Source organism: Mobula birostris, chromosome 1, assembly GCF_030028105.1.
Source record: "Mobula birostris isolate sMobBir1 chromosome 1, sMobBir1.hap1, whole genome shotgun sequence".
In the NCBI taxonomy this organism is placed as follows: Eukaryota; Metazoa; Chordata; class Chondrichthyes; order Myliobatiformes; family Myliobatidae; genus Mobula; species Mobula birostris.
In genome coordinates, this window is record NC_092370.1 from 74,808,755 (window position 1) to 74,836,667 (window position 27,913).

General features: G+C 47.2%; 1 protein-coding gene across 4 annotated transcripts in view; it reads right to left on the reverse strand.

The window, feature by feature from the left end:
- Positions 1-827: 827 nt before the first annotated feature.
- The window catches only part of LOC140197257 (SWI/SNF-related matrix-associated actin-dependent regulator of chromatin subfamily D member 3-like), an 88,783-nt gene continuing 61,697 nt past the window's right edge, over positions 828-27,913 (reverse strand). For all 4 annotated transcript variants that reach the window (XM_072257181.1, XM_072257195.1, XM_072257202.1 and 1 more), the window contains exons 7-13: positions 27,676-27,777; positions 26,805-26,966; positions 16,866-16,963; positions 11,216-11,351; positions 10,238-10,360; positions 8,906-9,007; positions 828-7,765 (exon numbers count right to left, since the gene is read on the reverse strand). In XM_072257181.1, the coding sequence (XP_072113282.1) occupies positions 7,712-7,765; positions 8,906-9,007; positions 10,238-10,360; positions 11,216-11,351; positions 16,866-16,963; positions 26,805-26,966; positions 27,676-27,777 (777 nt within the window). In that variant the 3' untranslated portion in view covers positions 828-7,711. The remainder of the gene's footprint in view (positions 7,766-8,905; positions 9,008-10,237; positions 10,361-11,215; positions 11,352-16,865; positions 16,964-26,804; positions 26,967-27,675; positions 27,778-27,913) is intronic.

Genomic DNA, 27,913 nt, shown 5'->3' on the forward strand with positions numbered 1-27,913 from the left:
GGCAGAACAAGACCGGGGTTGGGCTGAGGTGAAGTGGCAGAATCAATGGCTCTTGGGGCACTTACACTCATCCAGCAGTGGGATCTCGGTGCCGAGACCCAACACAATGTGATTTTCCACCATAACCAGGACTCAAACTCCTCCCTCTTAGTCAGACACTCAGAGAAGTGTCACACAAGCCAGTGTTCACTTTTCCCAGTGTTATAGCAGCTGGCCACAGGCCCTTGTATGAAATGAGTTACTGGTGCAGAGCCTTGGGTAGATGTAGTAAAAACCCAGAATGCTGCAGATCAGGCAGCATCTGCAGACATTTCAGGTCAAAGATACCAACTAAATGAGAAAAATTAAGAAAGTTTTTAGTTGCGGGGGAGGGTGGACAAAATGTCCCAGAGATAGAACATTGCTGGGTGTCAGCTGAAAGAGGGAATGAACAGTTCTGGAACTGTGAGAAACTGCGTCACTGACAAATCTGAGATAAAGGCACAACTTTGCAGGGGCGGGGGGAGGGTTACTGATAGTGGAATAGGTTAAGAGGTCAGTACAACATTTTGTGCTGCATTGTTCTATGATCTAACCATGTGTGGACCAGCTCCCCTGGTCTCCCCAAACCAGCACTCACATCCCCTCTGCTTTCTCCACTCCTCCCCTTCCCTTACCCACTCTGTTATGTCCACACCCTATTTCTCCTCTCTGTCTGCCTCTCCCCTTCCCTTACCCCGTTATGTCTACAGCCCAATTCCCCTCTCTCTGTCTGCCCCTCTTCCTTCCTCCTTTTCTCTCTATTCTGCTACCCTCCCCCCTCTGTACCCCTACACCCATCCCCCTCTCTATAACTTGACACCTGACTGGTTTTTATTTTCTTCAATTTTAATAAGGCTTACTGACCTGAGACATTAACTTCGCTCCTTTCTCCACAGATGCTGCCCAACCATTTCCAGCTTTATTTCACACTTAGCAGCACCAGCGGTGCCACCCCCCCCCCCCCCACTGCTGTTCAGTTAACTTTGTGGAAACTATTTGTCTTCTGGAGTTGAACAGGAGCTCAGCTGTCAGAGATCCAATCACACTCCCTGCCCCGCACCCCCCAGCACCACCACACATCCCAGTGAATGCAGGAGACTTTCACTAATCGGGTCTAGATCAGCTCAGTCCCACTTGTGCAACCCTCTGCAGGTTATGTTGTTATGGCAGTAGCAGGGAAATGTGAGCCTGTTAGGAACAAGACAACTTGGCTACTGGACAGGAAGGGAGATCCCACTGAAAGAAGATAGTTGCCAGTGCCAGTGCTCTGAGTTCACCCTCAACAATCTGTCCCACAGAATTAAGTTGGGTGCATTGAGTCTCTCCCTGGTTTGTCATCGAACCTTACCCCCTCCCCACCCACCTCATCCCATTCCCAAGCACTGGTCCGCTGGAGGTGTCTGGCTGAAGAACAGTTTGTACCTCAAACTTGTGGGAAGTTTTTAGTTGAGCCAGAGGGGGATGCCTACTCTAGCTGAACACCCCCCAGATCACTGCTGGATCTGTCATCCATCACCTTCCACTATGTCCCAGCCCTGACAGCTCTCAACTTCTCACTACTTCAGAGGTACCTGCTTGTGGATCTCAGTCTCCAGTGTGACACCCTCTCACACCACCGCAGCCCCATGTGAGGTCCTCTCGCAGAGCTGCAATGGCTCATGTGGTTCCATCATCAACAACCAAACATGATTGTGACATATACCCACACTCGTGAGTCCAGAGATATGTGCTATACTCTCTAACAGAACAAACTTGCAGATGTTGTTCTACCAATATGGCAGAAGGCTGAAGAACAAAGAATGCCAGTGAATTCAAAACTGATGTGAATTGCAATGGATGTACTGAAACAGAATTAAGTTTAAAACTTCCAGACTATGAAGGTCAGCAGTGGTTTAGACAGTGTGACTGTGTTCAAAGCAGACAGACAGCATGGAAGAGAATATTAAATCAATGAGAAACTTGCTAACAAAGTAAAACTTGGGGCCAGAACACTGATGAAAAGATAGAGAAAACAAAGAGGATCTTAAAACAGCAAAGAAAAGCATGCCACCAAAGCTAACAACATTTCTCACAAATTATAGATGATTGGTCTGTGTCCCATAGAAGGAACAGGGTTAGGGAAGCTTGGGAGACTCTCAGAAAATCAAAAAAAAAAGATTCTAAGAAAGAGCAGGCCAAAAGTAAGGAGATTTGTAGTCAGGAGGAGGGAGGGAGAGCATGTGCAGTCATTTGGAAAGACAGACCAAGGCTATTCTATTTGTTAAGCATTAATTCTTGGGACTGAATATAAATTACTTATAAACTACATCCACAGTGATTTATTGCATCAGGAGCCAGTGCCTTGAGTTGGATTCAGTTAGGAAGCTTGGTACCATGAAAACTACAATTGCAAAATGATAAATCTTCCACCTGCCGTTGTCCTAAACACTGACAACAAGTACAATTACAACATTTAAAAGACAGACCAGTTCATAGAAGAGTTTAAGGGATATGGGTCAAATGCAGGTGGATGGGAGTAGCTCAGAAAGACATCTTGGTCAGCATGGATGTTAGGCCAAAGGGCCTGTTTCTATGCTGCTTCCTATGGCTGGGTGGCAGCCTAGGACAAGGAGTGACTGTGGCCGGGGCCTGCTACAGGTGGAATGCATAGAAATCACCAGATGTTCCACGGAGCTCCTCCCCTCTCTTCATCTCATGGAAGGGAGATCGAGGATCACCCTTCTCCTGCTCAACCTACAGGACACCATGTCACCCTGTCCCACTGCCTGGTCTTTACTGAACAGGCACAGGGGAGAACACAGAAGAGGATCTCAAGTGTCCACAGCCTGTCTGCCACCCACCACCTTCAGACCTGGCAGAGGAACCTGAACAGAGTCCATCCTACCAGTTGGTGTGGACTGGGGACCTATTACCCTTGTGAGAGGCATAGCCAAGACAGTACAGAGTTCCTGGTAGATGTCAGGGAAAGTACTGAAAGGCCAAATTGAAGTAACATGATAGGTTGGATAGTTTGAAGTGTGTATATTTTAATGTGAGGAGTATTACGGGTAAAGATGATGAATCAGTACGTGGAACCACAATGTTGTGTCATTACTGAAACTTGCTTGAGAAGGAGGCAGGAATGGGTGATTAATGTACCAGGATTTTAAAGTTTTAGAAAAGATAGAGGAGGAGGTAAAAGGGGTGGGGGTTGGGGGGTGGAGTTGCATGACTCATTAGTGACAATATCACTGCTGCACTCAGGGCAGACAGAATGGAGGGATCAGACACCAAGTCCATTTGGGTGTAACTCAGGAATAGGAAGGGTGCATCACACTGATTGTACTACAGACTCCCAACAGCCACCGGGACATTGAGGAACAGATATGTAATCAGATTAAGGAAACGTGTAGAAATAATAGGGTTGTAGTCATGGGGGCTTTCAACTTCCCTAATATAAACTGGTGTTTAAAGATTAATTGCACACAGTACAGGAAAGGTTTGATCCTGTTAAAAGGAAGGATAGGGATGGAAAGATAAGAGAATCTTGGATGTCCAGAGAGGTGATGAATTTAGCCAAGAAGAAAAAGAAAAAGTATGTAAAGCTTAGGAAGTCAGGATCAAATGAAGCACATGAGGATTATAAAGAAGCCAGAGAAGAACTAAAGAAGGGAATTAGGAAAGCCAGGAGGGGCCAGGAAAAATCCTTGGTAAGTAGGATTAAGGTGACTCCCAAGGCATTCTATACATACATTCAAAGCAAGAGGATAACTAGGGAGAGGATGAGGCCATTCAAGGATAAAAGAGGAAACATTTGCTTGGATGCGGAGAACGTGAGTGAGGTACTTAATGGGTACTTTGCTTCAGTATTTACCATGGGAAAGGATATGGAGGACCAGGAGATCAGTGCTGAGTGAATAAATACGTAGGGCAAGGAGGAGGAAGTGTTGGGCCTCCAAATTAGTATTAAATGAGTTAAGTCCCCAGGACCTGACAGGATTTACCCCAGGTTATTGAAGGAGGAAAGAGACAAGATTGCTGGGGCCTTGACCAGTATCTTCATGTCCTCTCTAGCCACAGATGAAGTCCTAGAGGATCGGAGAGTGGCTAATGAAAGGAACAAGGAAAAATCCTGGGAACTATAGACTGGTGAGTCTCACGACAGTTGTAGGGAAATTGCTGGAGAAAATTCTTAGGGATATGAGCATTTGGAAACCCATGGCCTAATTAGGGAGACCCAGCATGGCTTTGTGGGGGCAGGTCGTGTCTTACCAATTCGAATGAGTTTTTTGATAATGTGACAAAAGAGATTGATGAGGGTAGGGAAATGGATGTTGTCTATATGGATTTTAATAAAGCATTTAACAAAATTCTTCATGGGAGGCTAATCCAGAAGATTAAGATGTGTGGGGTCCACAGTGAATTGGCTGTTTGGGTTCAGAACTGACTTGTGCATAAAAGACAGAGGGCAGTGGTTGAAGGGACTTACTCGAGCTATAAGTCTATACTTAGTGGTTATTTCAGGGATCTGTGCTAGGACCTCTGATGTTTGTCATGTACATAAATGACCAGAATGAAAATGTAGATGGGTGGGTTAGTAAGTTTGCGGGTGATACCAAGATTGGTGGAGCTGTGGATAATGTAGAAGACTGGCAAAGAATACAGAGCGATATACAGTAGATCAGTTGCAGAAATGGGCTGAGAAATAGCAGATGGAGCTTAACCCAGATGAATATGAGGTGTTGCACCTCAGTAGGGCAAATGCAAGGAGACAGTACTCTGGTTAGGCTCCATCTGGAGTATTACATGTAGGAAGGACGTTGAGGGTCTGGAGAGGGTGCAGGGTTTACCAGGATGCTGCCTGGTTTGGAGGGAATGTGCTAACATGAAAGGCTAGATGAACTTGGGGTGTTTTCTCTGGAGTGTCAGAGGCTGAAGGGAGATTGATAGAGGTTGATAAGATTATGGTAGGCATAGATAAGAGTACACAGGGAATATTTGTTTCCCAGTGTTGAAATGTCTAATACTAGAGGGCATGCATTGAAGGTGAGAGGGGGTAGATTCATGGGGGATGTGAAGGGAAAGTTTCTTTACTCAGAGAGTGGAGGGTGCCTGGAATGTGCTGCCTGGTACGATGGTACAGGCAAATACTTGAGGCTTTTAAGAAACATTTGGATAGGCACATGGATGTAAGGAAGATGGAGGGATGTGGACATTGTGTAAATAGGAGGGATTAGTGTTTGGGTGTTTTAAATTTGCTTTTTAGCTGACTTGACACAACATTGTGAGCTGAATGGCCTGTTCCTATGCTGTACTGTTCTATGTTCTATGTCAGTCTTACCGTACTGTATAACTCTGAGTGTATTCTACCAAGATCTTTTCAGAGTCTGGGACAAGGTCAGCTCCTCAGTACAGCCTGAGCCTCTGTGGGTGTTGAGGAAGCTCTAGTGCATGGAGTGATCTTGTCTGGGCTAACCTCAGCCCAGTGGGAATTACTAAAGCAGACCACAAAGTCTCCTCAAGATCAGGTGCCACATAGATGAGCCAATAATCAGAAATGGTCCCCACATTACACAGAGGGACTTCCACCACTGGCTGTGTGTATGCACTCTCCCTGCTTTCATTGGCCTTGTTACACAGACACAGACACACACATACACACAAAGACACAGACACAGACACACACACACACACAAAGACACAGACACACACAAAGACACAAGACACAGACACACACACACAAAGACAGAGACACAGACACACATACAAAGACAGAGACACAGACACAGACACACACACACACACACACACACACACACACGTCCAGCATAATTGTCAGATAAAAAGCAAGATTCAGAGTTAAGCTCCCAAAGCAGTAAAATGGAGACACAATAGACTGCAGTTGCTGGAACCTGGAGCAACAAACAATGTGGAGCAACTCAGTGGTTCTGGAGGGAAATGGACAATCAACATTTCAGGTCAAAACCTTCTTCTGAAATGAGTTCCTCCAGCTGCTGTTTGTTGCTCTAAATCTGGAATCTGAATGTTCGAAATTCCTGATGGTTTGGCATCTGGCTCACTCAGTAGTTCAGAGTGTGAGCTGGTGACATGGTTTGGACTATGGGAGCTGGAATCCAGGATCAAAAACTTTGGGGGATCAGAGGCAGGGTCCCAACAGCTGTATTTTTCCCAATTCCTTTAAACTTACTGGGTTCACTGGGAAATTTATTATTCTACTGGGTAACACAAAAAAGAGAAATTAAATTAAGATCAGTACTTAATAGAAGAACATCCATCAGTCCAGAAAACCTGCTGGTCTGGCGTGATAATAATGGATTATCAGAGTTTTACCGCCAAGTAAAACCCACTATGATCTCCTATCACACAGTCCCTGGGAAGGGGATTGAAACAAAGTAAAGCTCCCTCTACATCATCCCATCACAAATTCCCAGGATTAAACAGGGTGAAGCTCCCTCTACACCATCTCATCACACATTCCTGGGGTGAGACATGGAGTGAATCTCCATCGATGAACACCATCCCTTCACGCACTCCCAGGGTGAGACACAGAGCGAATCTCCCTCAACACCATCCCTTCACACACTCCCAGGGTGAGACACAGAGTGATGCTCCCTCCACATCAGGGGTTCCCAATCTCTTTTTATGCTGTGGAGCCTTACTATTAACCGATTAACAGGTCAGGAACCTCTGCTCCACAGCATCCCATTACACACACCCAGGTCAGACACAAAGTGAAGCTCCCTCGAAACCATCTCATCACACACTGCCAGGGCAGGGATAGCAGCAAGTTTTGAATTATTTATCTCAGCCACAAACTCTGCACCATCACACCTCCCCCACTCCCACCCCTCAAGTCTGCAGGATGAATAAAACAACCAAAGCCCAAGTAATCCATGTCCTGATATCCCAGGTTTGATCTTGGAGCTTGTGTCTGGTCAACATGATTAATGTCTGCTGGCCTGTCTATGAGTGACCCAGAGACCTGACAGCCAGGACAGGAGATGACAGACAGCTGTAGCCACCAGGACCTTTCCCTCAGTCACCTCTGGCTCTCCAAACCAGTTCTGTTAACCCGTCAACCTCAACCCACCTCACACCCACACTGATGAGGATTTGGCACAGACCCTGACTTGCTAGACCTCTCCCACCCAAACATACCCCAGCCTGGGAGGATGGTTGAAAACCGTAGGGGTGAGGTGGCAGTAACAGGGAAGGAGAGGGAAGGGCCGATAGTCCTGGCCAGTTGGGTGAGGTTTTGGCTCTGCAATCAGCTCATTTGATTGGATAGAGTAAACTGATCTCCCCAGCAGTGGCCAATGTGCTGAAGAACAGACTACACCAGGCAGTGGCCTGGGACTGGACCCCCCGCCCCCCAAGTGTGGTCCTTCCCTCCCTCCTCCACAACCCATCAAAACACCCCATCCTCCCACCCCGAGATTACCTGGTGGGCACTGAGTGGTACCATGGACCCAGACTACCCACCCACTTAATCCCAGGCTGTGCCAGGCATGTGGGACTGAACGGAGATGAATGGGGTGTGTGGGGGTCTGGCCTGGTGCTGCAGAGGCTGGAGAAGGAGCCATGAAGGGTCCTGAGACCCCTGAAACAGGGGCCATCAGCAGCTGGGGACTTCTGAGGGACAGCAGTGTTTTTGTGTTTTCCAGTGGTGGCGGTTGCACGGGGGAAGGATCTAGGTGTTGCGCACACCCATGGCTTGCTCCAGTTCCTGCCTCCGTTGCTGTATCTGCAATAGAAACAAGAAGCTGGTCAGGACAAGAGGGGTGGGGACACAGGAAGCTGTAGTCACCGTGATCCAGTGCAAATAAACACTGTTACCATACAGGGTCTCAACAATCCCCTCTGTTGCTCAACTCCACTGATTTTCTCCGGTACTGTGGTAAGGGAACTGGAACGTCCAGACTGCACACAGCAAGGTCCTCAATTCTCAGTTGTGTTTAAAATGATGACAGGCATAGACAGGTTAGAGATTCAGAATCTTTTAAGTGGTGGAAATGTCAAATATTCGAGAGAAGAGGTTTAAGGTGAGAGGGGATAGGTTTAAAGGAGATGTGTGGGCAAGTTTTTTTTCACACAAATCAAGGCTACTGTGGAGGTAGATATAAACAGTGGTGTTTAAGAGGTTATTAAGACAATCACATGAATATGCAGGGAATGGAGGGGTAGGGATCACATGCAAGCAGATTGGATAAGTTTAAATTGGCTTTGTGGTCAGCACAGACACTGTGGGCAGAAGGGCCTGTTCCTGTGCTGTTCTCTGTAACCAAGTCTTTGTACTAAACCCAAGCCTGGCCATTTACCGAAGCCTTACTGACAGCAGCATGTCTCCTCAGGGACAGAGGAGACCTCCGTGATGTGGGGAAGAGATCACTGGGGTCACTGGGGTGAGGGAATGCTGCAGTGTCCAAGGTACTATCTCCACCCCAATGGCATTTCACCAGGTTTGGGGGGGGGGGGGGTACCTGTTGTACAACATCTCCTGGCTACTGTCTGTGGGATCATGCTATGCCAGGCTTCCCTGCCCCCTCCCCTGAGAGAGCGAGGTCCCCACACCCCCTGAAGAGGGTAGGAGTAAATTGGGTGTGCTTTTGCCATGGAAACCCCACAACCCCACTCTCGCTCTTCTCTGACTGAGTTCCAATGAGTCAAGGTGGGTTTGAACTCTCAACCTTAGGGGAGTTATCCGCCTTCCCCTTGATTCGCTGGTGCAACACCTGGCTGTGAGGGCGTGGTACTAACACACACACACACACACACACACACACACACACACACACAGACACACACACACACACACACCAGTTCAGCTTAGGGGTAGGGTAGGGAGCATGGGATAGCGAGACCTGGGCCCACTGAACATCCTGACCTTGCAGTAGAAATATCGGCTGACTGCCTCCTGGGACCATGGTTGCTGGTAGAAGTCGGCACGCCGTTCCTCCTCCGGGTTCCCCACCACGTCTGTCATTATCTGGAGAAAGGAAACAGCAGATCTCACACAGACCATGGACCAGCTTCTCTCCTGCTGTTATCAGACTCCTGAATGGGCCTCCCGTACACTAACAATGAACTCTTGTTCTTCCAATCTACCTCAATATGGCCTGGCACCTTATTGTCTCCCTGCACTTTATTCTTCATTCAGTTATTGATTTCCCTTGTACTACCTTGATGTACTGGTGATGAAATGATCTGAGTGGATGGCAGTAAAATAAAGTTATTCACTGTAACATAGTAAAGCATTCAAAGACCCTACCCACCCTGCACATTCTCTCCCCGCCACCCCCCAGTGTGCAGAAGGTATAAAACCCTGAAAGCACAGGCTGCCTGGCCCATGGGGTCACCCAGCACAGAAACAGGCTCTTCAGCCCACTGAATCTGTATCAACCACCAGCTACCCACTTTACACGGATCCCATTTTATTCTCCCCCCACCCGATTCTACCCTCACCAACAATTTACAGCACCCGATTAATGTCTTTGGGATGTGGGAAAGACCCTGGTGGAAACTTACACGGCCACAGAGAGAACGTGCACACTCCACACAGAAAGCACCAGAGGTCAGGGCCGAACTGGGTCTCTGCAGCCTTCAGGCAGCAGCACGTGTGTGGCAGCACCTCAATCAGTGCCCATATCGCTGGAAAACCTGCATGCACTCACCCTTCCCCTGGTCTCTGTCCTGGGATCCTGAACTGATGGGAATGTGTAAAGCTGAATCTGTGCTACTTTGTTTGGAGTACAGGAGGCTTGCTGTGTCACCAAAGACTCTAAGAAATTTCTACAGATGCATGGTAAGAGCATTCTAACTGTTTGTATCTCTGCCTGGTATGGACAGGATCACGAGAGGCTGCAGAGGGTTGTAGCTCCAGCTCCATCATGGACACAACTCAAGGATACCATCAGGGACATCTCAAGAAGCTGGCGTCCATCACTGAGGACCTTCACCATCTGAGACATGTCCTCTTCTCATTACCACTAACAGGGAGGAGGCACAGGAGCCTGAGGACCCACACTCAATGTTTTAGGGACAGCTTCTTCCCCTCCATCATCAGATTTCTGAATAGTCCATGAACATTACCTCACTATTCCCCTGAGGCACAATTTAATTATTTTTGTAACTTTTATGTCTTATACTGTACTGCTGCCACACAACAGCAAATTTTGCATCATATATTCGTGATAATAAACTTGATTCCGATTCCTACCTTCAGGTCCCGGCTCTGGGACCTCAGCCACTCCTGGATGTAGCCTTTTGGATCCTTGGAAAAGCTCAACATGAAATCCCTCTGAATTTTCAGCTGATTGATGGACTCGATGGTCTCATGGATCTGTGGAAAGATTGGACAGTGGATTTTTTCAGAGCAGGCAAAACCCAGATCTTTTCCAGACTCCCATGTCCAGATTCTCATTACACTTTCCAGGAACATCTTCATTCACTGGATCTGGATATTACTGACAAGGCAAGCATCTATGACAAGGGCAGTGTAGTGCTAGTGACCAGGGTTCCGTTCCACCACTATCCGCAGGGAGTTTCTGTGTTTCTCCCTAGAACCACGTGGGTTTCCTCCCACATTCCAAAGACGTACGGGCTGGTAGGTTGTGGGCATGCTGTGTTGGCACCGGAAGCATGGCAACACCTGTGGGCTGCTTAAGCACATCCTCAGACTCTGTTGGTCATTGACATAAACAACGCATTTCACTCTATATGTCAATGTACATGTGACAGACAAAGCTAACCATTATCTTTATAATAACCTTTATTGCCACCTCCCTGACTTCCCCCCGATAAGGTGAGGGATAAGCTGCCTTCCTGGCTCACTACAATCCTTCTGGGGAAGGTGCTCCCTCCCACAGTGCTTTTGGGGAGGGAGTTCCAGGTCACGGTGATGTGTTTCCAAGCCGGGATAGTGGAGGGAACCTGCAGATGATGGTGCACCCTGCTCCTGCTCTCCTCAGTGGGAGAATGGGAGGAGCCAGCGAAGGTGCCTGGATGAACGACTCGTGTGATCCAGAACTAGTATCCTGGACCGGATGTGTAACAACACGTATGGTTGTGTCCAGGAACACACCTACGACCCATGACTTCCCTCCATTCAATGTCAACACTTGGATGGTGACAGAATGGGTCAGGGTGGGGAGTAGTGAGTAACAACCCCACCCCCATTCATCTCTGACCCCATTACCTTGTTGTCCAGGCCTGCGATCTCCTGCTGGTTGGCCGTGGACAGCAGGAAGCTGCTCATCTGACACTTCAGGGGGTCATCTACTTCCACATCAATATCGTAACAAGCCGTCTTCTTCTGGTCATTGAGGTCCACGCTGTGGGGGGAATCACAAGGTGCAACCATAGGGAATCAGTCAACTCTACTCACTCCTCTCCATCTCAATGCCTCTCACACTCTAACCCTCTGTTATCAGACTATTGACCTAGTCGCCTAGTATGACGAGATGGACTCTACACCTCACTATTTACCTCCTCAGAATCTTGAACTTTGTTTATCTGCAATTTCTTTGTAACTGTAACACTTTAATCCGCATTGTTATTGTTTACCTTGTTCTACCCGAGCGCACTGCATAAAGAATTAACCCGTATGAACAGTACACAAGTCAAGTTTTTAACTGTACATCAATATATGTGACAATAATAAACCAATACTAAAACACCACATTCCCCATTCCCTCTACCTCACTTTCTGCATCTTCCTCTCTTTCAACATCTTTCCCTTTCACATCTTCACTGCTGCTCACAGCATGCACCCCCTCACTGTCTGTCCTATCATTGTGCACATCCCTATTTCTCACCTGTGTTTTGCTCTCTACTGTGTGTGTATCGTCTCCCCTGTATAACTTCCCTATATACCCTACTATCTTCCCTTATGTGTATCCCCCCTCTCTCCCCCACCTGTACACTTTCGCTCCCTGTATACCCTCTCTTTCCCCCTCTTCCCATGTATGTATCCTCACTCTCCCTCTCTTCTCGCCCCATTTATGTTCCCCTCTCTCCCACTCTTTACTCCGAGATACTGAGTTGCTATTCCCTGGAGAAACATCAGGCGGCACCAGCGAGCTGTTTGATCAGCAGTGCAACTGCTCCCCCTGGGAACAGGCTCTGGCATTGCAATGGCTGACTCGCTGAAACGCCCCAAACCCTGGCAGAGCGAACTCCGTAAAACAGCACATCTGGATTTAAGAGCAAGCTAAGTATGGTAACCAATCCATCCTCAGGAGCATTGACAAACCAAATGCCATGAGATTTTAACACTGAGCTTGATTTTGATGGGGGTGTTTGTCAGGATCTGGAAATCCCCTGAGCTGAAGGGAGGTGGGGAGGGCAGGGTCCATGTGGGGTGTCTGCAGGACCGTGGGACCGAGGGAAGATCACTCTACCTTCGCACAGGAGTTACCTACTTCTGGAGGAACAATCTACTGGAGGAACTCAGCAGGTTGAGCAGTGTCTGTGGAGGGAGAGGAATTGTCTACAATCCCACAATTGTCTACAATCTACAATACCTGGGGATACGAATTGACAATAAACTGGACTGGTCTAAGAACACTGAGGCTGTCTACAAGAAGGGTCAGAGCCGTCTCTGTTTCCTGAGGAGACTGAGGTCCTTAACAACTGCCGGACAATGCTGAGGATGTTCTACGAGTCTGTGGTGGCCAGTGCTATCATGTTTGCTGTTGTGTGCTGGGGCAGCAGGCTGAGGGTAGCAGACACCAACAGAATCAACAAACTCATTCATAAGGCCAGTGATGTTGTGGGGATGGAACTGGACTCTCTCACGGTGGTGTCTGAAAAGAGGATGCTGTCCAAGTTGCATGCCATCTTGGTCAATGTCTCCCATCCACTACATAATGTACTGGGTGGGCACAGGAGTACACTCAGCCAGAGACTCATTCCTCCGAGATGCAGCACAGAGCATCATAGGAAGTCATTCCTGCCTGTGGCCATCAAACTTTACAACTCCTCCCTTGGAGGGTCAGACACCCTGGACTTGGACTTATTTCATAACTTACTGGCATAATTTACATATTACTATTTAACTATTTATGGTTCTATTACTATTTATTATTTATGGTGCAACTGTAATGAAAACCAATTTCCCCCAGGATCAATAAAGTATGACTATGACTATGACTATAGATGTTGTTCAATGATCACTGAGCTCACAGACAAGGGTTGGGTGATTTGTCCCAATGGTCTGCATAAGCTTTGTAATTAAAGATGGTGCTTTTACCGATAACCCTCAGATTGTGTGCACCCCGCCCCCCCCCCCCCCCCTCGGTCATCCTGGAGTCCCTCATCACCAGGTTCAGAAACAACTACTTTTATATAACCATCAGGTACTTGAACTCACCTGCACAAGTTTAACCCTGCCTCAGCAACAGAGCACAGTGCACCACCTCTTGCACTACCATAAACTTATCTCTGAGTTTATTTTGCACTAATATCTTATTTAGTGCAGGTTTTTTTTCCACTGTCCTGTATAAGTTATACATAATTCATATTCTGTGTTTTCTGCACCCATGTACCCACGATGTTAAATGTCTCACCATGGAGTTTTCAAGATGGCAGTGCAGTGAAAGGTCTGCTTTGCTGAGTTCAGCTCCACAACACTGATAATTTCGCATATAAACCTATCCGTTCCAACTTTTTTTAAAAATGCCCAAGTGTCAGATTTAATAACATGAACATCAATGAGTATTTTTTTTTTGAGCTGCTTCAATACCATGCCATTGAAAAGTACTAAAAAGCTAGCCAGGATGGACTGCACAGAGCACTCGCCCGGGGCTGAGGAACAAGCTGCTGATAGCTACGCTAACACGTTGGACGCTGCTTTTCGTCAAGTAATTCAGGAAGTTACGGAGAACATATCCAAAATGATGGATGAGAAGCTGGGTCCACTCTCTCTAACACTCCAGAACCACACACTGGAGCTTAAAAATCTTGATACAAGGATGACCAAGGCCAAGGGCCGAGTCCCCGCAGTAGAGACTGTAGCCGATCAAGCCCAAAGCCACATCCGGGCGCTGGAAAAGCAAGTCTGACCATATTGATGATCTTGAGAATAGAGGTAGGAGGAAGAACATACGGATTATTGGTCTACCTGAAGGTACAGAAGGCAGTTAGCCAGCGAAGTTTTTTGAGGACTGGCTGCCTAATTTTCTTGATTTGGAAGCCAAGACTGGATGCATTAAAGTGGAAAGAGCTCATCGTACACTGGCTCCAAAACTGGGCCCAGATCAACGCCCCCGACCTGTCCTTGTGCGGTTCCATAATTTTGGTGATAAGCAAAGAGTGATGGAGGCTTCGAGACGCCGCGGGACTGATGCCCAGGCTTTAATATATGAGGGATCCAGGCTTATGTGTTTTCAAGATTTTTCGGCAGCCGTTATTCGGAAGCGCAAGGAACTCGACCAAGTAAAGAAGCAGCTGAGGGAATCCAGTACTTTATGCTGTACCCAGTGGCGCTGAAAATCACCTACAATGGGACCACCAAGATATTTGATTCTCCTGGCAAAGCTAAAACTTTTGTAGACAAGTTAAGCTAAAGAATGTATATATTGTGTAGCCCTGGTTATGAGCGATACATGCTCAACGGTCGCTTTATTTTACCTTCTCATTACTCGACGGCAAGGTATCTTATAGGATGGGTAATGTATTTGTTTTGATTAATATAGTTTCATTATTTGTTTAAATTAGCGATGCTGATCCAGCCTGTAGGAGCTTAAACATGATGGTAACAAATCGGTGGATTGATAAGTTATGTCTTGTTTTCATTTTTGACTATGTTAAATGCCATATTGACAGTGGGGCGGAATATGGGGTGCTAGAATGTCTCATCATGCATTCTCTACTCCCTATACACTCACGACTGCATGGCTAGGTGCTGCTCTAGCTCCATCTACAAGTTGTTAACTAGCACCACCATAATGGGACGCATCACAAATTGAAGTGAGTTGGAGTACAGGAAGATGATACACAGCCTGATGCGTCTATTGACAATCTTGCCCTCACTGTCAGCAAAATAAAACAGCTGGACATTGACTTTAGGAAGGGTGCAGTGCACACGCTCCTGTCTACATCAACGGTGTTGAAGTGGAGGGCTTCAAGTTCCTAGGAGTGAACATCACCAACAGCCTGTCACCCAACCACAGACACCACAACCAATAAAGCTCACCAACACCTCTACTTCTTCAAAAGGCTAAAGGAAATTGGCACAGCCCCTTTGACCCTCACCAACTTTTATCAATGTACTATAGAAAGCATCCTATCCTGATGCATTATGGCTTGGTATGGCCGCTACACCCGTGACTAAGAAGCAGGGGGGCTTCTGGACACAGCTCAGCATATCACAGAAACCAATTTCCCATCCATGGAATCTGTCGACATTTCTTACTGCCTCGGCTAAAGCAGCCAGCATAATCAAAGATCCTACCCAGCTCCAACATGCTCTCTTCCCCATCTCCCATTGGACAGAAGAAACAAAAGCCTGGAAATGCACACCACCGGGCTCAAGAGCAGCTTCTATTCTGCTGTTATAAGACGATTGGAGTTCCCCAATATGTTAACATGGACCTTTGACCTCACAATCTCCCTCATAACTATGATCTTGCACCTTATTGTCTGTAACTGTAACACTTTATTCTGCAATCCAGGACCCGCTGAAGAGTTTCGGCTCGAAATGTCGACTGTTTACTCTTTTCCACAGATGCTGCCTGGCCTGCTGAGTTCCTCCAGCATGTCGTGTGTACATTCTGCACTCCATTATTGTTTTGCCTAGTACTATCTCAATGCACTGCGGAATGAATTCATCTATAGGAAAAATATGCAAGACAAGTTTTTTTATAAACTGTACCTCTGTACATGTGGCAGTGATAAACCAATTAAACTTGCATGATGACCAGAAACTCAACTTCATGTAAAAGGTTATGAGGCTGTGAAACATACAATCCCACAAAGGCTCGATGGGCTGAATGATCTCGTGCGTTGGTAATGTTCTGTGGCTCCACAGTCATCATTCCCTCCTCCACGCCCCCAAGGAGACTTCACCAGTACCTGACACGTTGATTGGTACTGAGGTGTTGTGGTGGGGGGCAGTGTATGCAGGAGAAGGCACAGGGGCAGGGGGTGTCTAAGGAGGTAATAAGGGCTAAGGATGGAACTGAGAGCCAGTGGACAGTTCCAGGACCTAATCGGGGATAATGCTGCTGACCCCAGGAGCCTGAGGTCATGGACACATGGACACGAAGGTGGGGGTGGTGGAAAGGGAGGAAGGGGAGATCGTGGGCAGGTGGGGAGACACTGAGGTAGAGAGTGGTCAGTGAAGGGGAAGAAGGGTGGAAGGGAGGGGAGATCGTGGGCAGGTGGGGAGATACTGAGGTAGGGAGTGGTCAGTGAAGGGGAAGAAGGGTGGAAGGGAAGGGAGATCGTGGGCAGATACGGAGGCACTGAGGTAGGGAGTAGTCAGTGAAGGGGAAGAAGGGTGGAAGGGAGGGGAGATCGTGGGCAGATACGGAGGCACTGAGGTAGGGAGTGGTCAGTGAAGGGGAAGAAGGGTGGAAGGGAGGGGAGATCGTGGGCAGATACGGAGGCACTGAGGTAGGGAGTAGTCAGTGAAGGGGAAGAAGGGTGGAAGGGAGGGGAGATCGTGGGTAGGTGGGGAGACACTGAGGTAGGGAGTGGTCAGTGAAGGGGAAGAAGGGTGGAAGGGAGGGGAGATCGTGGGTAGGTGGGGAGACACTGAGGTAGGGAGTGGTCAGTGAAGGGGAAGAAGGGTGGAAGGGAGGGGAGGTCGTGGGCAGATACGGAGGCGAGGGAGCATCTCCTACCTGATGAGGTGGTTGATGATGATGGGGTCAGGCGGAAGCAGCAGGTTGGTCAGCCGTTGAGGAATCTCGGAGAACTTTAGCCTCGGGCAGTCGAATATCTGCAGGAAGGATGGAGAAATGATCAAGTGAGGAATTGACATGGAGGAGCCACTGAGATGAATGTGTACAAGATAGCGTGTATCCACACCAGAGAATGTACTGGAAAGGCCGGGCAGGCTGAGGGACGCTCTGTTGGCCTCATGCTGAGATTCACGGCCGAGTTTTACTGACCACTGTGTCTGAGCTGAACATGATACCTACACTGATTCCACTTTCCTCTTTGCCCTGCTTATTCAGGTACTGTCCAGTTATTATGTTCCTGCCACTACCACCTCCTCTGGCAGCTCATTCCAAATACCAACTACACATTATGTAAAACGTACCCTCAGATCCTTTTTAAACCTGTTCCCTATCACCTTATGACTCTTGTTTTAGACAGTAAAGAAATCAGGCCCTTTGACCAAACTGTTCCAAAAATGGTGCCCACCAAGCTAGTCCCAATTGTCTACACCTGGCCTGTATCATTAATAACATTTCCTATCCAGGTGTCTGTGGAATATTGTTATTGTATCTGCATCATCCATGGGAAATAGATTTTGGCTGTCTACCCTACTCTTATAACTTCGCAAATCTCTATCATGTTTCCCTTCAGTCTCCTTCACTCCAGGGCACACAGCCAATCTAGCGCACACAGCCAATCCAGGGCACACAGCCAATCCAGGGCACACACCCAATCCAGCGCACACAGCCAATCCAGGGCACACAGCCAATCCAGGGCACACACCCAATCCAGCGCACACACCCAATCCAGCGCACACACCCAATCCAGGGCACACACCTAATCCAGCGCACACAGCCAATCCAGGGCACACAGCCAATCCAGCGCACACAGCCAATCCAGGGCACACACCCAATGCAGCGCACACAGCCAATCCAGGGCACACACCCAATCCAGCGCACACACCCAATCCAGTGCACACACCCAATCCAGCGCACACAGCCAATCCAGGGCACACAGCCAATCCAGCGCACACAGCCAATCCAGGGCACACACCCAATGCAGCGCACACAGCCAATCCAGGGCACACACCCAATCCAGCGCACACAGCCAATCCAGTGCACACACCCAATCCAGCGCACACACTCAATCCAGCGCACACACCCAATCCAGTGCACACACCCAATCCAGTGCACACAGCCAGTCCAGGGGACACACCTAATCCAGTGCCCACAGCCAATCCAGTGCACACACCCAATCCAGGGCACACAGCCAATCCAGGGCACACAGCCAATCCAGGGCACACAGCCAATCCAGGGCACACACCCAATCCAGCGCACACAGCCAATCCAGGGCACACACCCAATCCAGGGCACACACCCAATCCAGCGCACACACCCAATCCAGCGCACACAGCCAATCCAGCGCACACACCCAATCCAGCGCACACACCCAATCCAGCGCACACAGCCAATCCAGTGCACACAGCCAGTCCAGGGCACACAGCCAGTCCAGGGCACACACCCAGTCCAGTGCCCACAGCCAATCCAGCGCACACAGCCAATCCAGGGCACACACCCAATCCAGCGCAGACACCCAATCCAGTGCACACAGCCAATCCAGGGCACACAGCCAATCCAGCCTCTCCTTGTAACACAAGCCCTCCAATCCTGACATCATTCTGATGGACCCTCTCTAGTTTAACCTGGTTGTCTGGTTCGAACCAAGTAGCTCACAAAAGGTTAGGTGAAGAGCTCCCAGTGTGGATGTATTAGTTTGGAGGGAGCAGTGGTAACAGACAGGAAGCAGTGAGAAGGGATAGTACAGATAGATAGCACATAGATGCATGCCACCATCTTTAATTTCTGAGGGCTTGTCACCGAACATGCCAACAAATTTCTACAGATGTACCGTTGAAAGCATCTTGACTGGTTGCATCATGGTTTGGTATGGCAATTCAAATGCACAGGAGTGCAAGAAGCTGCGGAGAGTAGTGGAGTCAGCCCAATACATCGTCGACACATCCCTCCCCACCACTGGGAGTATCTACAGGAGGCAATGCCTCAAGAAGGCAACATTCATCATCAAAGATCCCCACCAACTTGCCCATGCCATACTTTCCGCAGGAGGTACAGAAGCCTGAAGACCCACACCACAAGGACCCATAACAGCTGCTTCCCTTCAATCATTCAGTCCTAGAACCAACTGGCAAAACCCCTTTGCAGCACTATGACCACTTTGACCATTTGAGCTAAAATCGACTTTGTTTCTTTTTGTTCTATGTTTTCTTGTAAAAAAAATTGTATAATTTACATTTTAATTTATGTTTTTCTTTTGAATGCTGCTTATGCGATGCTACTTATGTGAGGCTGTGGTGCTGTGGTAAGTAAGTCCAGTTACTTGTGCAGATGACAATAAACTCAACTTTAACTTTGAACAAAGTGCCTCACAAAAGGTTAAGTGAAGAGCTCACAGTATTTGATGTAACATATTGGTAACAGACAGGAAGGAACAAGAAGGGATAATGCAGATAGTTCTATATCCAGTAAGTGGGAGTCATTTAACAGTGAAATAGAGAGTTCAGGGACACCATGTTCTTGTAAGGGCGAAAGGAACAAACAGTGAGTCCAAGAAACGCAGGATGTCAGGAAGCACAAGGTGATACAGAGAACTGAACTGGGGAGGCCTCTCAGGAAGACAGAGAGAGCACCATGAAGAAAGTAGAAGGACATCAGAGGCCACAAAATGTTACTGGCAGACAAGATTAGCCTAAATCCCGAAGGACAAGAGGATAAGCAGGGAAGGTGGAAGATCTGCCAGGAACCACAGTGGTAATCTGTGGTGTGGAGTTAGAAGATGGTGGGTGGGTGGGCAAAGAGGTTGGGGGCTTAACTGAATTCTTCTCATCTCTGTCCACTCAGGAGGACATTCAAGGTAGAGAATTCCTTGTGGGGGAGGGGGGAAGACCGTGAAGTTTCAGAACATTAACATCAAAATGGAGGAGCCTTCACAAAGATGTTGCTGGATCTGAAGGGCTTGAGCTTTAGGGAGAGGCTAGGCAGGCTGGAAACTGTTCCTCCTGAGCGAAGAAGAATGGGGGGGGGTGACCTTGTAGAGGTTTATAAAATCATGAGGAACATAGATAATGTAAATGATCAGTGTTTTTCCCAGGGTAGAAGTATCTAAAACTAGAGGACAGAGGTTAATTTTAGAGGGGTAAGATCTAAAGGGGAGCTGAGCAGCAGGATCTCCCACAGAGGTTGGTGGGTATATTGAACAGGCTGCCATAAGAAGTGGCTCAGGCAGGTACAATAACAACAGTTAAAAACAGTTGGACAGGTACATGGATAGGAAGGTTTTGCAGAAATATGGGCCAAATGCAGAAAATAGGGACCAGCTCAGACAGGCAACTCAGTTGGATTACTGCGTTGGACTGACGGGCCTGTTTCTATGCTGCATAACTCTGTGACATCAGGTGGATCAATCCCAAGGGCATGAACACGGGCAGCTCCTGACGAACAGATCTTCTGGAGTGATGTGACAAGGGCTTTTAAAAAGAAAGAGTGGACACACACAAAATACAGGAGGAACTCAGTAGGTCAGGCAACATCGATAGAAAGAACATAAGGAATAGGAGCAGGAGTAGGCCATCTGGCCCATCGAGCCTTCTTCACCATTCAATAAGATCATGGCTGATCTGACCATGGACTCATCTCCACCTACCTGCCTTTTCCCTATATCCCTTAATTCCCCCACTATGCAAAAATCTATCTAACCTTGAATTAAATATATTTACTGAGGTAGCCTGTACTGCTTCATTGGGCAGAGAATTCCAGATTTACCACTCTTTGGGAAAAGCAGTTTCTCCTCATCTCCATCCTAAATTTACTCCCCTGAATCTTGAGACTATGTCCCCTAGTTCTAGTCTCTCCTATCAGTGGATTCAGCTTTCCTGCTTCTATCTTATCTATCCCTTTCATAATTTTATATGTTTCTATAAGATCTCCTCTCATCCTTCTGAATTCCAGCAAGTACAGTCCCAGGTGACTCAATCTCTCCTCATAGTCGAACCCCCTCATCTCTGGAATTAACCTGGTGAACCTCCTCTGCACCGCCTCCAAACCCAGTATATCCTTCTCCAAGTAAGGAGACCAGAACTGCACTCAGTACTCCAAGTGCAGTACCCAGTACAGTTGCAGCATAACCTCCCTGTTCTTCAATTCAATTCCTCTAGCAATGAAGGCCAACATTCCATCTGCCTTCTTTATAACCTACTGCACTTGCAAACTAACTTTTTGTGATTCATGCACAAGCACTCCCTAGTCCCTCTGTACAGCAGCATGCTGCAATTTTTTACCATTTAAATAATAATCTGATCTTCCATTTTTCCTTCCAAAGTGGATGACCTGCATTTGCCAACATTGTACTCCATCTGCCAGACCCTTGCCCATTCACTTAACCTATCTCTCTGCAGACTCTCTGTATTCTCTGCAAAATTTGCTTTTCCACTCAGTTTAGTATTATCAGCAAACTTAGATACACTACACTCGGTCCCCTCTTCCAGATCGTTAATGTATACAGGTGTCCCCTGCTTTTCGAACATTCGCTTTACGAAACCTCACTGTTACGAAAGACCTACATTAGTTACCTGTTTTCGCTAACAGAAGGTGTTTTCACTGTTACGAAAAAGGCAGTGCGTGATAAAAGGCAGGGCGCGAAAAAAGCAGCACGCGCCCCGAGCAGCCAAGCTCCTCCCCCGGAACTGCATTCTCGCCTGCGTTGCTTAAACACGTGCCTGTGAGCATCCGTTAGCAAGATGAGTTCTAAGGTATCGGAAAAGCCTAAAAGAGCTCGTAAGGGTGTGACACTTAGCGTAAAACTAGACATAATTAAGCGTTTCGATCATGGTGAATGAAGTAAGGACAAAGTAAGTTTGGCTTGTGAAAGTTGACGAAGATGATGTTGAAGAGGTTTTGGCATCCCATGACCAAGAACTGACAGATGAAGAGCTGATGCAATTGGAAGAGGAAAGGATAACAATCGAAACTGAATGCAGTAGCGAATGGACCGAAAGTGAAGTCGTCCAGGAACTGAATGTGAAGCAACTGCATGAGATGATAGAAAAATACGCGAGGCTAAGCAATCGAGCATACTGTCATTTTTCAAGCCTTCCACATCAACCATAGCAGATGACAAACCTTGACCTTCGACATCGAGGCAAGCAGACATAGAAGAAGATGACCTGCCTGCCCTGATGGAAACAGACGATGATGAAATGACACCCCAGTGTCCCACCACCCCAACCCCCGGGCCGCGGAGCGATACATTGCCACGGAGAATGCAGTGGTAGCCGGGACACACCCAGCGCATCTTTAAGAAAAAAGCCAAAATAAACAAGCTAATTAATTAGGTGCCACTGGGCACGTAAATGTCAGCCCAGATCAGAGGCGATTCACATGAACCTTTATTTAATTGACAAAAGTACAAAGAAAAGATTTTCAATAGTTTTACTGACCAATTTAATTGTATTTTGTAAACATACACAAATTTAGAATTTGATGGCTGCAACACACTCAACAAAAGATGGGACAGAGTTAAAATAAGATTGAAAAGGGCACAGAATATTCCAGTATCAGTTCAAAAGGAACATTTCTCAACACAAAATTGCAGAGAATTTAGGTCTTTCAACATCTACAGTACGTAATATTGTGAAAAGATTCAGAGAATTCAGAGACATCTCAGTGCGTAAAGGGCAAGGTCGGAAACCACTGTTGAATGCGCGTGATCTTCGAGCCCTCAGGTGGCACTGCCTAAGAAACCGTCATGCTACTGTGACAATTATAGCCACCTGGGCTCGGGAGTAATTCGGAAAACCATTGTCACTCAACACAGTCCGTCGCTGCATCCAGAAATGCAACTTGAAACTGTATTACGCAAGGAGGAAGCCATACATCAACTCTATGCAGAAACGCTGACGAGTTCTCTGGGCCCGAGCTCATCTCAGATGGACCAAAAGACTGTGGAACCGTGTGCTGTGGTCAGATGAGTCCACATTTCAGCTAGTTTTCGGAAAAAACGGGCATCAAGTTCTCCGTGCCGAAGAAGAAAACGACCATCCAGATTGTTATCAACGAAAGGTGCAAAAGCCAGCATCTGTGATGGTACGGGGGTGCATCAGTGCCCATGGCATGGGTGAGTTGCATATATGTGAAGGTACCATTGACTCCGAGGTGTATATTAGGATTTTAGAGAGACATATGTTGCCATCAAGGTGACGTCTCTTCCCGGGACGTCCATGCTTATTTCAGCAGGACAATGCCAGACCACATTCTGCACGGGCTACAACAGCATGGCTTTGTAGACACAGAGTGTGTGTGCTTGACTGGCCTGCTGCCAGTCCAGATCTATCTCCTATTGAAAATGTATGGCGCATCATGAAGAGGAGAATCAGACAATGGAGACCACGGACTGTTGAGCAGCTGAAGTCTTATATCAAGCAAGAATGGACAAAATTTCCAATTGTAAATCTACTACAATTAGTATGCTCAGTTCCAAAACAATTAAAAAGTGTTATTAAAAGGAAAGGTGATGTAACACAATGGTAAACATGCCTCTGTCCCAACTTTTGTTGAGTGTGTTGCAGCCATCAAATTCTAAATTTGTGTATATTTACAAAATACAATTAAGTTGGTCAGTAAAACTATTAAAAATCTTTTCTTTGTACTTTTGTCAGTTAAATAAAGGTTCATGTGAATTAACATATCACAGATTTTTGTTTTTATTGCATTTTGGAAAATATCCCAACTTTTCTGGAAATGGGGTTTGTACATCACTCCCAACTCTATGCATCCTTATCTTATGGGTAAGTCTTTTATGTGGCACCTTATTGAATGCCTTCTGGAAATCCAACTGTGCTTGTTATATCCTCAAAGAACTCCAGTAAATTTGTCAAACAGGACCTGCCTTTGCTGAATCCATGCTGTGTCTGCCTGATGGATCCATTTCCTTGCAGATGCCTCGCTATTTCTTCTTTAATGATAGCTTCAAGCATTTTTCCAATACAGATGTTATACTAATGGGCCTATAGTTACCTGCCTTTTACTTGCATCCTTTTTTGAACAGTGGCATGACATTTGCCATCTTCCAATCCGTTGGGATCTGCCCAGAGTCCTGAGCATTTTGGTAAGTTATCCCCAAAGCCTCAACTATAACCTCTGCCATTTCTTTCAGTACCCTGGGATGCACTCGATCAGGATCAGGGGACTCGTCTATCTTTAGGCCCAGAAGTTTGCTCAGCACAACCTCTTTAGTGATAGCTATTGTATTGAGGTCCTCACCTCCCATCGTATCCACATCATCTCTCTTTGGTATGTTCGACGTACCCTCTACCGTGAAAACTGACACAAGAGTCCTTCAAAGCCTTGTCCATTTCCTCATTACCCAACATCAATTTCCCCTTCTCGTCCTCCAAGGGACCTACATTCACTTTAGCCACCCTTTTCCACTTTATATAATTATAGAAACTTTTACTATCCGTTTTTATATTTTGTGCTAGTTTATTTTCATAATCTATATTCTCTTTATTTATTGCTTGCTTTGTGGTTCTTTGTTACTTTTTTAAGTTTTCCCAGTCTTTCAGTTTCCCACTACACTTGGTGACTTTGTACACATAAGCTTTTAGTTTGATGCCTTCCTTTATTTCCTTAATTATCCATGGCTGGCTCTCCTCATCATTACTGTCCTGTTTTTAACTGGAATATACTTTCGTTGAGCACTGTGAAAAATTTATTTGAAAGTCTTCCACTGTACCTCAACCGTCCCACCATAGAGCCTGTATTCCAAGTCTACCTTATCCAACTTCTCCCTCATCTCATTGTAGTGTCCCTTGTTTAGGCATAATACACTGCCTTTAGATCGAACTATTGCACCCTCCATTTGTATGAGAAACTCAATCATACTGTGATCACTCTTTCCAAGAGAATCCCTATCTACAAGATTGCTAATTTTACCTGTCTCATTGCACAGGACCAGATCTAAAATAGCACAATCCCTTGTAGGTTCAGTAACATGCCGTCCAAAAATGTCATCACAAATGCATTCCATGAAGTCCTCCTCAAGACTGCCCGACCAATTTAATTCACCCAATCTAAGTGCAGATTAACGTCCCCCACAATAACTGCTGTTCCATTCTTACATGCCTCAGGTATTTCTCGGTTTATTGTCTGTGCCACTGTAATGTTACTATTCGGTGGCTGATAGACAACTCCTACCAGTGATTTTTTTTCCCTTTACTACTCTTAATCTGTACCCAGATGGATTCAATACTCTGCTCCTTAGATCTTATATCGTCTCTCACTATCGCTCTGATCTTATCCTTAATTAGGAGCATTACCCACTCCCTTATCTTCCTGCCTATTCTTCTGTATTACCTGCTATCTCTAGATATTTAATTCCAATCTTCTCCACCCTGCAACCACATTTCTGTAATGGCCACTAAATGGCCACTACAATAATGGCCCTTTATACGGATTTGTGCCACAAGTTCACAAGTTACCAATACTACAGGCATTCAGTTAAAATGCCCTTACACTCATTGTGCCTTTAAAATCTAGTAATCTTTGTCTCTTATGCATTTGATTTTTCTTCACTCCACCCTTATTTTTCTTTTTTTTAAACTTCTGCTTTTACTTTATCTTTATCCACACTTTTCTCTTCTACTTTATCCATACTTCTCCAATCTGTTGAACCCACTCCCCTACTATTTAGTTTAAAGCCCTATCCACAGCCCTAGTAATGCGATTCACTAGTATAGAGGTCCCATCACAGTTCAGGTGAAGCCTGTCCCAGTGGAACAGCTCCCTCCTTCCCCAATACTGTGCCAGTTTCCCATGAATTCAAACCTACTCCTCCCACACTAATCCTTGAGCCACTCATTTAACTCCCTGATCTTCTTAACCCTGTGCCAATTTGCACGTGGATGAAGAGTTGACATTTCAGACTGAGACCTCCATCAGGTCCCCACCCCAAGCCTCCTCCACTTCAAAGAAAACACCACCAGTCTCGCCTTCATCCCAGGTAACATCCTGATAGATTCCTCTGCACCCTCTCCATGCGGTCTTGTCCTTTCCATAATGTGGTAACCAGAACAGCACACAGTACCCTAACCTGACTAATGTCTTACAGATTGGTACAGAAACTCCCCAATAATTTATGCCCCAGTTAATGAAGACCTTGTACACCTTCTTCACCACTTAATCTACCTGTGCAACCTTGAGGTCCTTGGACCTGTACATCAAGGTCCCCGTGATGCCTTAAGATCCTACCATGTACTGGGTGTATCCTCATCTTATTATCCTTCCCAGATGTGTCAATTCACACTTTGTGGAGTATGTGATGGATCATTATTGGGGGCGCTTCACTCTGTGTATGACCCCACTGAGTGTGTGATGGAACAGTATTAAGGGAGCTTCACTCTGTATCTGACCCCGTGAGTGTGTGATGGGACAGTTTTGGGGAGCTTCACTCTGTATCTGATGCCATGAGTGAGTGATGGGACACTGTGAGAGAGCTTCACTCTGTGTCTGACCCTGAAAGTGTGTGATGGGACAGTGTGCAGGGAGCTTCACTCTGTGTGTTGCAGTTTCAGGTTGAGGTTTATTCAGTAAGGTTGGGCCCAGCATCTTCACCCACACCCTTCCCAACACCACTGTGAGGGTAGAGTGCAAGAACACCCTGGGTGTTCCCTCCTCCCAAGGGGTTTCTGCTCAGCTGTAGGAGAACCTTCCTCCTCGCACAACCTAAAGCCCCTCTCTGTACACCTACCCTCCCTATTGCTTCTCTCAAACTCCCAGAGTCACCACCTCCCCACCCCCCAGCCCCCAGTGGAGTGTGGTGGGAGTTACCTGCTGGAAGTACTTGTCACAGCTGATGTACTCCTTGTCATGGGAGTCCTGCAGTTTGTTGGTTTTGATGTACTGCCAGAGGGCCTGGACGATGGCCGATCGTGTCTGGGTGTGAATCCCCAGCAGTCGGGCCAAGCGGGGATCCAGCTTAAATTGGGTGGGCTGCAAGGGTGGGAGTTGTTAACCAAGTGAATCACCCACCACCCCCAGAACACACCCCATCACACACCCTCCAGCACCCAGGATCCCTGTCCCCTATTCTCCTCAGCCACCCCCAGAACCCACCCATTGCACCCAGGATTCCTGTCACCCAGCACACCTAGGACCCACCCCATCACACACCCTCCAGCACCCAGGTTCCCTGTCACCCAGCACACCTAGAACCCACCCCTTGCACCCAGGATCCCTGTCCCCTATTCTCCTCAGCCACTCCCAGCACCCACCCGCGTCACACACTTCTCTAGCCACCAGCTGTCACCCACCTATCTTTGTCACCCAGTCCCCTTCTCACTCATCCTTGTCACACACTCGTCATCACATCCTTCACACAACAAACCTGTCACCTACCCAGCCCATCCCTCAGCAATCACCTGCGTCACACAATACTGTCATCACCCAGCCAACAAAATCATCCACTACTCACACACAACACTGTCACTCAAATCTTGTCACCATAGCCCTTCAGAAAACTGCAACATCCACACACAAACCTGTCACCATCATCCCACTGTGATTTGTGAATCCCCCCCCCCCGACTCACTTCCCCACCTGCAGGCCCCACACTCTCACAACTCCACAGACCCGGCTCACTGAGCCCACAGAGCTCGCATCCTGGCCCCCCACAGGCCCTGACCCTCACCCCAGGCCCCACCTGGTAATCCAGCATGAGCAGCAGGGTGCAGCGGACACTGACGTCTCCCGGCCTCTTCACCTGGAAGCCATCAGTCTCCTGGGTGCTGGGCGTCCGGTGCCACTGCACAGACAGCAACATAATGAGGCAATCCCCTCCCCATCAAACCAACAACCCCCACCCAATACCCCACCACACCCTATGGTTTGGGTCCGGTGACAGGGGGAGATATTCAACCACAGGAAGCTTTGCACCTCTC